This window comes from Pan troglodytes, chromosome 14 (genome assembly GCF_028858775.2).
Source record: "Pan troglodytes isolate AG18354 chromosome 14, NHGRI_mPanTro3-v2.0_pri, whole genome shotgun sequence".
In the NCBI taxonomy this organism is placed as follows: Eukaryota; Metazoa; Chordata; class Mammalia; order Primates; family Hominidae; genus Pan; species Pan troglodytes.
This window is the reverse complement of record NC_072412.2, coordinates 66,057,976-66,071,611: the sequence shown is the minus strand read 5'-3', so window position 1 is coordinate 66,071,611 and position 13,636 is coordinate 66,057,976. Positions and strand designations below refer to the sequence as shown.

At 42.8% G+C, this 13,636-nt stretch overlaps 1 protein-coding gene across 9 annotated transcripts in view; it reads right to left on the bottom strand.

The window, feature by feature from the left end:
* TDRD3 (tudor domain containing 3) overlaps nt 1-13,319 on the bottom strand; it is a 178,929-nt gene extending 165,610 nt beyond the window's left edge. For 2 of the 9 annotated variants that reach the window (XM_063792180.1, XM_063792181.1), the window contains exon 1: nt 12,063-12,182. In XM_063792180.1, coding sequence (XP_063648250.1) covers nt 12,063-12,103 — 41 coding nt within the window. In that variant the 5' untranslated portion in view covers nt 12,104-12,182. Of the gene's footprint in view, nt 1-6,643; nt 6,751-12,062; nt 13,050-13,074 lie in introns of those variants that run through there. The other 7 variants (XM_054665352.2, XM_063792179.1, XM_063792184.1 and 4 more) reach the window with 7 other exon arrangements.
* Nucleotides 13,320-13,636: the final 317 nt, after the last annotated feature.

Genomic DNA, 13,636 nt, shown 5'->3' with positions numbered 1-13,636 from the left:
CACAGTCCAAAGTCTCATCTGAGACAAGGCAAGTCCCTTCCACCTATGAGCCTGTACAATCAAAAGCAAGCTAGTTACTTCCTAGAGACAATGAGGATACGGGTATTGGGTAAATACAGCTGTTCCAAATGGGTGAGGTTGGCCAAAACAAAGGGGTTACAGGGCCCATGCAAGTCTGAAATCCAGTGGGACAGTCAAATTTTAAAGCTCCAAAATCATCTCTTTTGACTCCAGGTCTCACATCCAGGTCACACTGATGCAAGAGGTGGGTTTCCATGGTCTTGGACAGCTCTGCCCTTGTGGCTTTGCAGGATACAGCCTTCCTCCCAGCTGCTTTCACGGGCTGGTGTTGAATGTCTGCAGCTTTTCCAGGTGCACAGTGCAAGCTGTCAGTGGCTCTACCATTCTGAAGTCTGGAGGACGGTGGCCTTCTCACAGCTCTACTAGGCAGTGCCCCAGTAGGGACTCTGTGTGGGGGCTCCAACCCCACATTTCCCTTCTGCACTACACTAACAGAGGTTCTCCATGAGGGCTCTATCCCAGCAGCAAACTTTTGCCTGGGCATCCAGGCATTTCCATACATCCTCTGAAATCTAGGTAGAGATTCTCAAACCTGAATTCTTGACTTTGTGCCCCCACAGGCTCAACACCACATGGAAGCTGCCAAGGCTTGTGGCTTCCACCCTCTGAAGCCACAGCCCAAGCTATATGTTGGCCCCTTTCAGCCAAGGCTGGAGTGGCTGGGACATAGGGCACCAAGTCCCTAGGCTGCACACAGCACAGGGACCCTGGGCCCAGCCCACAAAGCCACTTTTTCCTCCTGGACCTCCAGGCCTGTGATGAGAGGGGCTACTGTGAAGATCTCTGACATGGCTGGAGAGACATTTTCTCCATGGTCTTGGGGTTTAACATTAGGATCCTTGCTACTTAAGCAAATTTCTGGAGCTGGCTTGAATTTCTCCCTAGAAAATGGGTTTTTCTTTTCTATCACAGTCATGCTGCAAATTTTCCAAACTTTTGTGCTCTGTTTCCCTTTTAAAACAGAATGCTTTTAACAGCACCCAAGTCACTTTTTGAATGCTCTGCTGCTTAGAAATTTCTTCTGCTAGATACCTTAAATCATTTCTCTCAAGTGCAAAGTTCCACAAATCTCTAGGGCAGGGGCAAAATGTTGCCAGTCTCCTTGCTAAAACATAACAAGAGTCACCCAGTTCCCAACAAGTTCCTCATCTCCATCTGAGACCACCTCAGCCTGGATCTTATTGTCCATATCACTATCAGCATTTTGGGCAAAGCTATTCAACAAGTCTCTAGGAAGTTCCAAACTTTCCCACATTTTCCTGTCTTCTTCTAAGCCCTCCAAACTGTTCCAACCTCTGCCTGTTACCCAGTTCTAAAGCTGCTTCCACATTTTTGGGTATCTTTTCAGCAATGCCCCACTCTACTGGTACTAATTTACTATATTAGTTCTTTTTCATGCTGCCGATAAAGACATACCTGGGACTGGGAAGAAAAAGAGGTTTAATTGGACTTACAGTTCCACATGGCTGGGGAGGCCTCAGAATCATGGCGGGAGGTGAAAGGCACTTTTTACATGGCATTGGCAAGAGAAAATGAAGAAGAAGCAAAAGTGGAAACCCCTGATAAACCCATCAGACCTCCTGAGACTTATTTGGACTTACAGTTCCACATGGGTGGGGAGGCCTCAGAATCATGGCGGGAAGGGAAAGGCACTTCTTACACGGCAGTGGCAAGAGAAAATGAGGAAGAAACAAAAGCGGAAACCCCTGAAAAACCCATCAGATCTCACGAGACGTATTCACTATCACAAGAATAGCATGGGAAAGACCGGCCCCCATGATTCAATTACCTCCCGCTGGGTCCCTCCCACAACACATGGGAATTCTGGGAGAAACAATTCAAGTTGAGATTTGGGTGGGAACACAGCCACACCATATCACTGAAGTACTAAGCTGTAAGCAATTCTGAAATATCAAAAAGAAAAGAATTTGTCGCTATCTCATAAAACATCAAATGTGAAAGAAATAGTTCTGAAAACAGTTTCTACTAATATTACCTTGAAACAGAACATTTCAAAGACCCTAAAGAGACAGCTGGTTGTCTCAGGCAAAGAAATGTTACCAACATATTTCAAAATTTTCTTCTAACTAAATACAAACATATACCTTTAAGTGTATTATCTTCATTATCACTAGTTATATCTCTTAACAGTTGAATTCTATAAACAAGGTAGAAAATATCAACAAATAGAGAAAGCTTTCTATAACAGGCTATTTCCTGCATTTCTGAGGAGATCACATTTTTCATAACATTTTGTTTAAATTTCACAACATTCATTTCAGAAATAACAATTTTCTACTCTATAAAAAGCTTGAAGAAGTTTCATGTCCCTTGAGGACACAAAAGCAAAATGATGAATGATACCAAGACCAACTAAGATGAGAGTAACATTCATTCCACAAGTATTTAAGTGTCTACTGTGCACCTTACATCGTGCTAAATGCTTGGAATACTACAAAAATATGAAGACTTGATCTCTCCCTGACAGAAGCTTACAAAGTCATAAGGCATCAATCAAACTATCAATGTTATGGACACCTAAACTTAACATATGTCCCTATTTCTCTCTCAAAACAAAGCTTGAACTGAGTCAATTCCAAATTCATTATAAAATACTGGCTTAATTTATTTAGCAAGTTTTTCCATCAATACTTACATTTATTATTTCACATTAGGTATTTTACAAAATCCACCTTTATTAATTTTTAAACTCTTCATGGTCCCACTTAGAAATTTAATAAAATAAAATTTTTTTTTCTTAACATCTTCATGTAATATCCATGACAGACTGCCTTCTGAAAAGCTGCAGATAAATTTTATTTGTATTTTATATATTCAGAGGAATTTGGGGAAAGATTGTGGGGAATTTTTTAAAAGACTTTCAGATATCTAAATTTATAAAGAATGTTTTAAAAGGTGCTCTGAGTCTCCAATATCAGCAAGTCAATAAACTAACACTGACCATATCAAATAGTCTTATCAAAGAACTCCAAAAGATATGTCCATTTTCTGTTCTTAGAAAACTCAATGACTTTATAATGCATTCTAAGGCTTCTTCCCCTAACTAGCAGGTCCTTAAAGGCTAATTCTCCTCTAAAAATGCTAAAATTTCTCAGTACTTGAACCTAGCCTCTTATTCAAAGCTTGGTTCTTACATCAGTACTGTCCAACAAATATAATGTCCACATATGTAATTTTAAATTGTCTTGTAGCCATATTTTAAAAAGTAAAAACAGGTGAAATTAATTTAATAATTGTTTTAACAAAATATATTTTAAAGTATGATCAATATAAAAATTACTGAGATCCTTACACTCATTTTTAGTACTGTCTTCCAAATTCAGTGTGTATTTTACATTTACAGCACATCTGAATTTAGACTAGACATATTTCAAGTGATCAGTAGCCATATTTGTCTAATGTCCACCATACCGGACAGCTGCAGCCTTAGATGATCTTATCCATGCACCATTTCAATCACCACCTATACTGGAATGACTCCAAATTTATCTCTAGCCCAGTCTTCTCTTCTGAGTGCAAGATTGGTATTTCCTAATGCCTAACATCTTATTTTAGATGACTTAAAGGGACCTCACACTCAAGTAATGACCAACTTAACTCATGACCCAACCCCCAAAAATGCGACCATCTTCTAACAGTCCCTAACTGAATTATAACTGATTTGAGGATACAAGTCCAAAACCTAGAAATCAAGCCTTTAACAACTCCTGTGTCACATTCATGTCCAATCCGTCAAAAAGTCCTGTCCATTTACCTTCCAAATATCTGTCAAGTCGATCTGCTGCTCTCTATCTCAACCATCACCATCTATTCCATAGTCCTGCCCAGCTCCATTTTCTTCAGTCCAAGGATACTTCAAAACCATGATGTTATTCCCACCATAACCCTCACATCATGATTAAAACTATTCAACTGATTCCTATTGCCTTCAAAATAAAAATAAATCCTAACATGGCCAACAAGGTCCAAGCTATGTGACCTGTCCCTAGGTAGCTCCTAATTCCATCTCACTACACTGTCCCTCTGTCTTGCCCTCTAGCCACCCAGGTCCTTCAGATGTTTGTATTCACCATGGTCCCTAGTGCTCTATGACTTTTGCAGATGCTGTGCTCCCCTCACTTAGTCTGTTACCACTCATTCTCCAGATCTCAGGGTAGCATTCTCTGACCACCATGAAAACACGAATTCCCCTTTAGTAATTCTGCTATTCTCTGACCACCATGAAAAGGCTAATTCCCCCTTAGTATGTGCATTTGGAATGATGTCTCTTCTCCTCTCTAGTATTCTTTATAGATGCAGCATGTTTGAATATGTAATTAATGGGTTTTTTTCTATAAGACTATATCTGACTATACTAAGAAAGTGCCTGCCACAATATGGTGTTTAAGAATTATTTGTTGAGGCTGGACACTGTGGCTCACATCTGTAATCCCAAGACTCTGGGAGGCCAGGACAGGTAGATCACTTGAGGTCAGGAGTTCAAGACCAGCCTGGCCAACATGGTGAAACCCTGTCTCTAATAGTCCTTTTTCATGCTGCTGATAAAGACATACCTGAGACTGGGCAATTTACAAAAGAAAGACATTTATTGGACTTAACAGTTCCACATGGCTGGGGAGGCCTCACAATCATGGCAGATGGCAAAGAGGGGCAAGTCACATCTTATGTGAATGGCGGCAGGCAAAAAGAGAGCTTGTGTAGGGCACCTCCCATTTTTAAAACCATCAGATCTTGTGAGACCCATTCACTATCACGAGAACAGCATGGGAAAGACCTGTCCCCATAATTCAATCATCTCCCACCAGGTCCTTCCCACAACACGTGGGAATTATGGGAGCTACAAGATGAGATCTGGGTGAGGACGCAGAACCAAACCATATCAACTAAGAATACAAAAATTAGCTGGGTGTGGTGGTGGGCACCTGTAATCCCAGCTACTCAGGAGGCTGAGGCAGAAGAATCTCTTGAACCTGGGAGGTGGAGGTTACAGTGAGCCAAGATCATGCCACTGCACTCCAGCCTGGGCAACAGAGTGAGACTCTGTCTCAAAAAGCAAACAAACCAACAACAATAACAAAAACGAATTATTTGTTGAATGAGTGCATTGATGAATGTGCCTTGTTTTTTCCTTAGCCAAATATCAGAAGACACAATATTTAAAGAAAACATATAGAGTGCCTTGTTTTTTCCTTAGCCAAAGAGCACAAGACATGATATTTAAAGAAGACATATACAAAAACCTTGCTTATACATCATCAGTACTGGAAAGGCTTCCAACCTTCCCAAGTCTGGGTTAACTGCTCTCAGATGTGTTTCAACAAAATCTTGCAAGTAAAATAACAGTGTATATCATGTTTAAATTCTGCCTGTCTTGTACATCATAGCTCAGCAACACAGTGCTTTGTGTACAGGAGGTATAAATATTTACTAAATGTATTTCAGTGCACATATTATTGTATAGAGTTACATATTTCTCTGTATATGCCTTACTTATTATTGTAAAGATATTATAATTCAAGAGCACTACACTGCTATTTGTCTCTACTTTTAAGGCCATAAAATTGTACTACATGTGAAAAGTACATACACACACTCACATCCATCCAATAGAGATGTGAATCCTATTGGGGTTCCAGTGCTATGGTACATATAGGCTCTCTGTCTATGCAGTTCTTTCCTCCTTTTGTCCATCACCAACCTGTTTCTTTTCTGCTATCAGTGTCTTTGATTTCACACCCTTCTTAATACTTTACATTATTACCATACATTTTTGCCCCATCTTGTTTGCTTTTCTTTTTTGTGCTATGACTTCACAAGTGTTTCTCCAATTTTTACATGAAAATTTCTGGGCATTCAGTATTCTTCTTCCAAAATTTATCTGGCAATACTGTTCTTCGGCTACTTCTATATCCTAGACCTTTCAGAAAGAATGAATTTCTGGACTGATGGCACTTAACTGAAACATGATAAGTCAAAATGCCAATATTCTTTTGTCGAAAGGAGAAAACACAAGCCAAAAAAGTTGATATAGTCATATTTTTATGGTTCTTAAAATGTTACTCTGCAATTTTAGTTGATTTAGCAAATGCTGCTGTATGAAAGGAGAAAATTATTTTCAACCTGCCGAGGTAGCAAGTTTCTTTTTATACCCCCTTTATGCTTAAGGCAGTCAAGTCTACAGGCTGTTGAAACTAGATTTATAGGTTAGTCACCAAAAAAAAAAAAAAAAAAATCACTGCAAACAGCACCTTGAAACCTGAACACTTGCACAGTTTAACAGAACATCCAGTCATTTTTCGCAGTTTACAGTATCAGTAGAAGCTGTAAAGCAATATGTAACATATTTTTGAGACAGAAAGTCAGCAAGGCTTTAATTTTAATTTCACAAACAATATAAGCCAAAGAGATAGTTACAAATGTTCATTAAAGAAATAGAAAATATTTCAAAATAGAAGGATGTCTCCAATTAGCTCCACTAAAATCTGATTAAAAAGCAATTGGCTAGCCAGGCATGGTGGCGCATGCCTGTAATCCTACCTACTTGGGAGGCTGAGGCAGAAGAATTGCTTGAACCTGGGAGGTGGAGGTTGCGATGAACCGAGATCGCGCCATTGCACTCTAGCCTGGGCAACAAGAGTGAAACTCCGTCTCAAAAAAAAAAAAAAAAAAAGCAAATGATTTCCTCTAATGTTCTTCAGCATCTAAAAAAGTATTTTAATGATTTGAATCCTTTCCAAAAGAGTATACCAAGCTATTTACATCTGCCTGTCTTGTACATGTGACTTACTTTAAAGGCCATGAAGCATGGTAATTAAAGGTATATCATAATTCTAGATTTTAAAAACCCTGCACTTAATATTAAACCTTATAAAGAACTACCAATATTCTCTACAAATATTTACCTATTTCTAAGAGATGTACTGGAATGGTGAGGGAGCAAATTCTAATACCCTCTTATTATATGCATAAACTCATATTTTATGTCTATTACCACTAGTATAAGAAGGTGTAATTACATTACTGCTACTGCAGAGGTTGTACTGATGCTGCTACACAATGTTTCTCATCTGAAGAGTGAGATCATTCACCAGCAATCTCCTGGAAAAAAGGTGTGTCTCTAAGAAAACTAGAACCAAACAAACAAAGGCACAGCAGTGGCTGCAGGCTGGGCATCTGAATTTCTTAGTCATGATCATTAATGTGTTTGAGAAGAAGCCTCTATGTAATGGAATGTGAAAAGAAGCCCTTCATCTGTGGACAGGTCAAAAACTAGGAATTAGAAATTCCAGCAAAATATCCTGAAGTTGTTCCACATCTTTGTAGTAGCTATCTTCAAAGTAATGTGGAATAGAGTGGGCCCTTGAATACAAGAGTGCAATAATCACTTTATAACCTATACTGTCATTATGCTTCTTATCTTTTCTATTTATCCCATGGTTGTTTTCCAGTTCTACATTTTGATAAAGACCTTAATAAGCTGTAGCCTTTCTTAGTTGTTCAAAGGTGAAATGAAGGGAAAGGAGTTATGTATGCACTTGGGCGAGAAGATGTTAGCATGGTGATAGCACCAATAATCAAATGGAGATAACCCCAAAGGGGAAAGTGAAATTCAAGAGGTAAGAAGGAGACCTTTGTTTATCCTCTCCATCCCATCTCTGCCCTCAAAACAAACAAACAAAACAAAACCTGGAGTACTCCATGGCTAACACCTGGATGTTAGAAAACTGGGCTTCCTAAGACTACATGTTCTTTCAGAACAAAATGGAAATGCTATTTCATATGCTACCTTAAAGGGTCTTCAACTCAAACTACTGGGTAAAAGAAGCAAAGACACACAATATAGTGTCCCACTTTTTCAGATACAGTCATCCCTCAGTATCCATAAGGGATTGGTCCCAGGGCCCCTACAGATAACAAAGTCTACTGATGCTCAAGTCCCTGACACAAAATAGTGTAGTGTAGTATTTGCATATAACCTACACACATCCTCCTGCATACTTGAAATCATCTCTAGACTACTTAAAATACCTAATACAGTGTAAATGCTATGTAAAGTTATATTTTATTTTTTATTCATATTATTTTTGTTGTTGTATTGTTATTTTTTTTATTTTTCCAAATATTTTAGATCTGTGACTGGTTGAATCCAAGGATGCAGAACCCACAGATATGGAGGGCCAACTGTATTCTTAAACCTCAAAAAATACAGAATTTACCAGATTTTCAGATAAGCCTAGTACGCAATTAGTTGATTCACTGCAAGGCAAAGATTTATTTGATTCTAATAGGATCACCCCTCAGAATAAGCCCTTTATCTTTCCTGGACTAGGAAAGTAAATTTACACACCACAAAATGCTTCAACCCAATTTTCAATTTTTAAATGTGTCACTTTTGATCAATAATTTAAATTAGATGCGGTCACTTCTGTTAATTTTTGGTGGAAATGAGTACTGAATCTTTATTCTAGACATCTGGGATCTATTCTTGGTTCTGCCATTTATAACTCTGAGCAAATTATTGAAACTCTCTGAGCTTCAGTTTCTTCATATGCACAAAGACAGAGTTAAGCTATGCAACATTAATTCCATGGAAGACACTTTTTTTTTTTTTTTTGAGACAGAGTCTTGCTCTGTCGCCCAGGATGGAGTGCAATGGTGTGATCTCGACTCACTGCAACCTCCGCCTCCTGGGTTCAAGCGATTCTCCTGCCTCAGCCTCACCAAGTAGCTGGGATTACAGGAGCCTGCCACCACGCCTGGCTAATTTTTTTGTATTTTTAGTAGAGACGGGGTTTCACCATTTTTGCCAGGCTGGTCTCCAACTCCTGACCACCCGCCTTAGCCTCCCAAAGTGCTGGGATTACAGGCATGAGCCACCACTGCGCCCAGCCAGAAGATACATTTTCAAAAACAAAAACACAACTGATTAGGTACCCCGTGACAGGTTTCTGTTAAAAACAAACAAACAAAGGAGGAGATGGAAGAGAAAAATTCAAAATGTCCAGAGATCAACCTTTTGAATCTTTCTCCTGTGAGTAGAATTTTATATTTCCACTCACAGTGATCAGGGATATCATCCTAAAGGAGAATGAACCTCTGAAGAGAGAAAACAAAAATGCAGAGTGAGTAAAATTGTTATCTAGATAAATTCAGAGTCAAATTTCTTCTCCCCATGAAGTTATTCCATGCATATAATTAAGCCTTACAAGGTACCATTTAGTGCATTATTTAAACATAATCACTACTCTGTAGAAAGCCCTGGAACATTCAAGTTCAAATCAGCAAAATCTAATAGTTTGTGTGCTACTGGCCATTGAAGAACAAAAATTATTTTAAGTCCGCCAGGTAGCTACTTTTGAAGTTATATTTTAAAATACTGATTTTTATAGGGGTTCTAATGAAGATTAAAACCTTAAGAAGGAAAAAAACTGCGCTTAAAAATAATGTAAACTTGAACAGATTGGTCTACATAGATCTTCTGTACCCTGCTGAAGATCACATTTTCAGAACTGTAAACTTTTCAGCACTAAATATTTCCCTAATCTGCTATTTTAGGTGAAGCCTATAGAACAGAGTTAACAATAGTGTTTCCATGTTTTAGCATCTACTTCTTTTTAGCTTCTACAAGTAACTAAGTACATAGATTTGAATACTAAGAAAAATGGTTTGTCAGTGACAGTAACAGAGAACCCCAAGTGTAAGAGCAAACTCAGGATATAAGAACTAAAATGAGTTGGTGAAAGCCCTTCAGTCAGAAATTTTCCTTCCAGTGCTCTTTTCTGCCTTTAAACCTTTGTGATTCTAAATTTTAACATAGTAAGTCCTCAATTAAAGACCTAGTAGAAGCCACCTGAAAGCCTAGGAGATCCTCATGCCTAGTCTGTTCAAGACCTAGCAGGAATTACATGAAACTCACAATTCCTAGAAAGATAGTGTTATTAGCCCCGCAGATTACTACTGCCTTTATGAGTCACTGCCATACAGAAGCAGCACAGACAGGTGGGAGAAACATAAACAGTTAAGTTGCAATACAAAGTAGCAAATGCTACAATATAACATTGCTGAAGATTTATAACAATATAACGAAGCAGGGTGGGACCCTACCTAAGCTTCTGCAGAGGCCCTGCCCAGAGAATTCTGACTGGCAGGGGCATTCCAAGGTCAACTGTATTAGACTTTACAGAGAACCTACAATCTGGTGCACTTCTTGACAATCCAGATAAGGAGAAAAATAAGACTCACTTCCCTGCCCTGGAAAAGCATAAGAGGCCAGAGAAAACAAAGTCAACATGTGTTCGGGACCTAAAAAATGAGACTAATCTTTCCAAAGGAGGCGGGGTCATGTTGGAAAGCAGTAAAATACTGAGTTTGTAAATGAAAATATTACTAGTGTGAAGGATCAACGCTCAACCTAATGAGAAATGGGGAGAAAGGCAAATGAAAGAGCGATCCAAGATTATTCAGGACACCCTTGTGGGTAAAAAAACTGAAAGAAGAGATTCCTATTGAACAGAAACAAAACTGAAGACAGTGAGTTTTTAACTCTACAATCTTTTACGCCCATGCTGTTCTGCGAAAAAACTGTAACAACAATAACGCATAAGCGTTAAAGGAACCAGGCCCAGAGCCAGGCCCTCTGTGCTCAACATTCAACTCCACCACTTTCTAGCTATGTCATTTTGGGAAAGTTACTTAACAGCTCTTTGCCTCAGTCTCCTCACCTGTAAAATGGGGTGTATAATAACACAAGTGCCTTTAAAACCAGGAGGGGCTTCTTCAAAGCACAGTTGTGATTATATCCCTCTACTGATCAAAAACTTTATTCACAAAATCAAATCCACATCTTTCACGAACCATATAGATCTTGTGTAGGTTCTGCAAAACAATAAGCGCTTCCCTGTCTCATCTCCAGCAGCTCTGTGCTAGAAAGCCTTTTCCTTACCATCTTTCCAAGTCCACTTTAGGAAAGTAACTCTCCCTCCCATTCCACAGTGCACTCATCTGTTCCTCTCCCTCCCATTCCACAGTGCACTCATCTGTTCCTCTGTACGTACGGTTTACCACTATTCCCCCTGGTTTTGTTTGGTCTTTTAATGCCTCACTCTTTCTCCTAAAGCAGTAATTGCAGAGAGCCGTTGCAAATCTTTTTCATCCCCGTTCCTACCCTTCATCCCAGAATGTGCCTGTGCAAGCCTGGGAAAAGCGTTACTGAATTAAACGGGATGATTACAACCGTAATGGCCGCAATTCCAGAAACTGCCTAATTTCGCATAATTTTGTATTGCTTTCAAATCCTGAAAATCTTGACACGAAAGGCCTCTTAAAATCAGAACACCATCCTTTCAAGAAAAGTTCTACCGAGCACCCCCACGAGTTGACATTGCGGTCATTCTTAGCTCCAGAAGTTGTGTGTGTGCCGCGGAGGGCAGATTCACACTGGTCCACACTGTACTTTGAAATAAGGGACAAGAAGAGGCGGCTCCGGCCGCAGCGCGGGCTGTGCTCTGCCCTGCCCTCAACTTCCTATGGGCCCGCGGGCTCCGGCCGCGTTCGTCCCTCTCCGCCGCACTTCGTTCCCAGCCCTCGCCTCCCCTGATCCCGCCGCAGAAACACCCCCTCCCCGGAGAAGCGGCGCGGACGGCGCTGCAGGTCCTCCCCGGCGCTCCGCTCGGCCGGGGTCTGGGCCGCCACCCGCCCGGCTCGCGGCCCCCGGCCTCTCCCCAGGCCCGCCGCCCGGGGCCCAGGCCGCCGCCGCCGCCGCCGCCTCGAGGGGACCTAGGGGAACTCGCAGGGCTCCGCGTGGCGCCGGGGGCGGAGCCGGCCCGGAGGGCCCGGGGAGAGGCCGGGGGCGGACGACAGCCTCCGCCTACCCCGACACGCACCCCGCCGCCCCCAACCCAACCTCCTTGGGGCCCCGGCCCGCACCCGCGGCCCGGCAGCCGGCGGGACTCGCCACTTACCAACCCGCCTGGGACAACGCCGCGTCGGCCACCTGGGCCATGGTAGCTGCTTAGGCCGGGGGTGGTGGGGGGCTGGGGTGGGGGTGGTGGGGAGGCCTCCTACTTGAGACCCCCCCCTTAAAAAAAAAAAAAGAAAAGAAAAGAAAAAACTCCTCTGGTCGGCTCTGCAACTGGGCATGCTCAGTGCGGCCGGCGCTTCCGCGTGCGGGTTCCGCTCGCCGCGTTTTCTGAGCGGCCGTAGGGGCCGGCCTGGTGTGGGGCTCCCAGGCTGCGGAGCTCCGGGACCTGATCCACCAAACACCGGCTGGCGGCTGGAGTCAGGACGGTCCAGGGACTTTGCCTCTTCCCCGAAGGCTTTTACTTGTTTTGGGGGGCGCTTTTCTGAGTTGCACACCTTGGAAAGTCGCGAGGAGGTTCTTCGTAGAGCAAAAGTGTGGCGTTTGCAGCGCCCACAGGCGGCCACCTCAGAGAGGGCAGGATAAGGCCTGAGGAGACTGACGGGTTGGCTGCGAGGGAACGCGTCCAGGACTGCGCTAAAGAGGTCACGTTGCGGGCAGCAAAACTCAGAGGTGTCCCCAGCCCATTCTGCACAAAAGTTTACTTTCTTATAAACACTCGTTCCCTTCACCTCGCCTTTTGGTCCGCCCGGACGCAAAGAAAAAATGCAGCTCAGGCTTGAGTCCCCGCGGGCAGATCGAGTTGCCCAAGTCGGACACCACAGTGAAAATGCCCTGGTCAGCCCAAGAAAACCTGCTTTTAGGGGAAATGGGGCAGTTGTGTCAGTGCTTGTTTTTCCTGTTGCCCTCCCCCTGGGACCATCCGTGTCCCAGCGCGGCCCTGCCACCTTGGCTCTGTACTGCCAGATGCGGCAACCACAGCCGCTTCCCTGCCGATGCCCTTCGCCCGCGCTGTAGACGGCTGGGGCGCAGGGTGGGTCCCTGAGTGGGCATGCGCGCCGCCGTCGCCGAGCGCACGGCGGACGCTGCCGCGGGATTGGGCGTCCGTGACTCACGCTGGCCAATCAGGAACAGGCGGAAGGGTACGCGGGCCGAAGAGGCGCTCCCTAAAAGTTTGCTCCACCTTCTTGGTCTTTCACCTCTGCGGCGTCCCGTATTGCGGGGAAAAAGGCTTCTAAGGGGCAGCGTCCCCATCTGCCGGGTCAGGGGAAGAAGACTGTTAGGAACTTAACCCCTATCTCCGCCGCTTGCCGCTGCCCCTGCTTCGAAGGGCATCGTCAAAAACAGACTTGGAGCAGAGACTGCGGAACTGGGCAGAGGCGCTCTTGGGATTGGGGAGGAAATTGGCAGTTACGGAAGGAAGGGGATAATTGCCCTGGGTGGAGCTAAAATTCCTTAATACAGATTTTTCTCATTTCAGCTGGGGTATTCCGTTTGGTCTTCCCAAAAGTCATAGTTATAAAATCGCGATGCTTTCGTTAGATGGAATGCTATTGAGATTTGCTCCCAAGCATATTGTTGAGATAATTTTAGATCAGAAGTAGCTCCATCCTGTTCGCTGCAGTGTGCAGTAGTATGCAGTGTTTAAGTCATACGTATGCTACAGGTATATTTCAA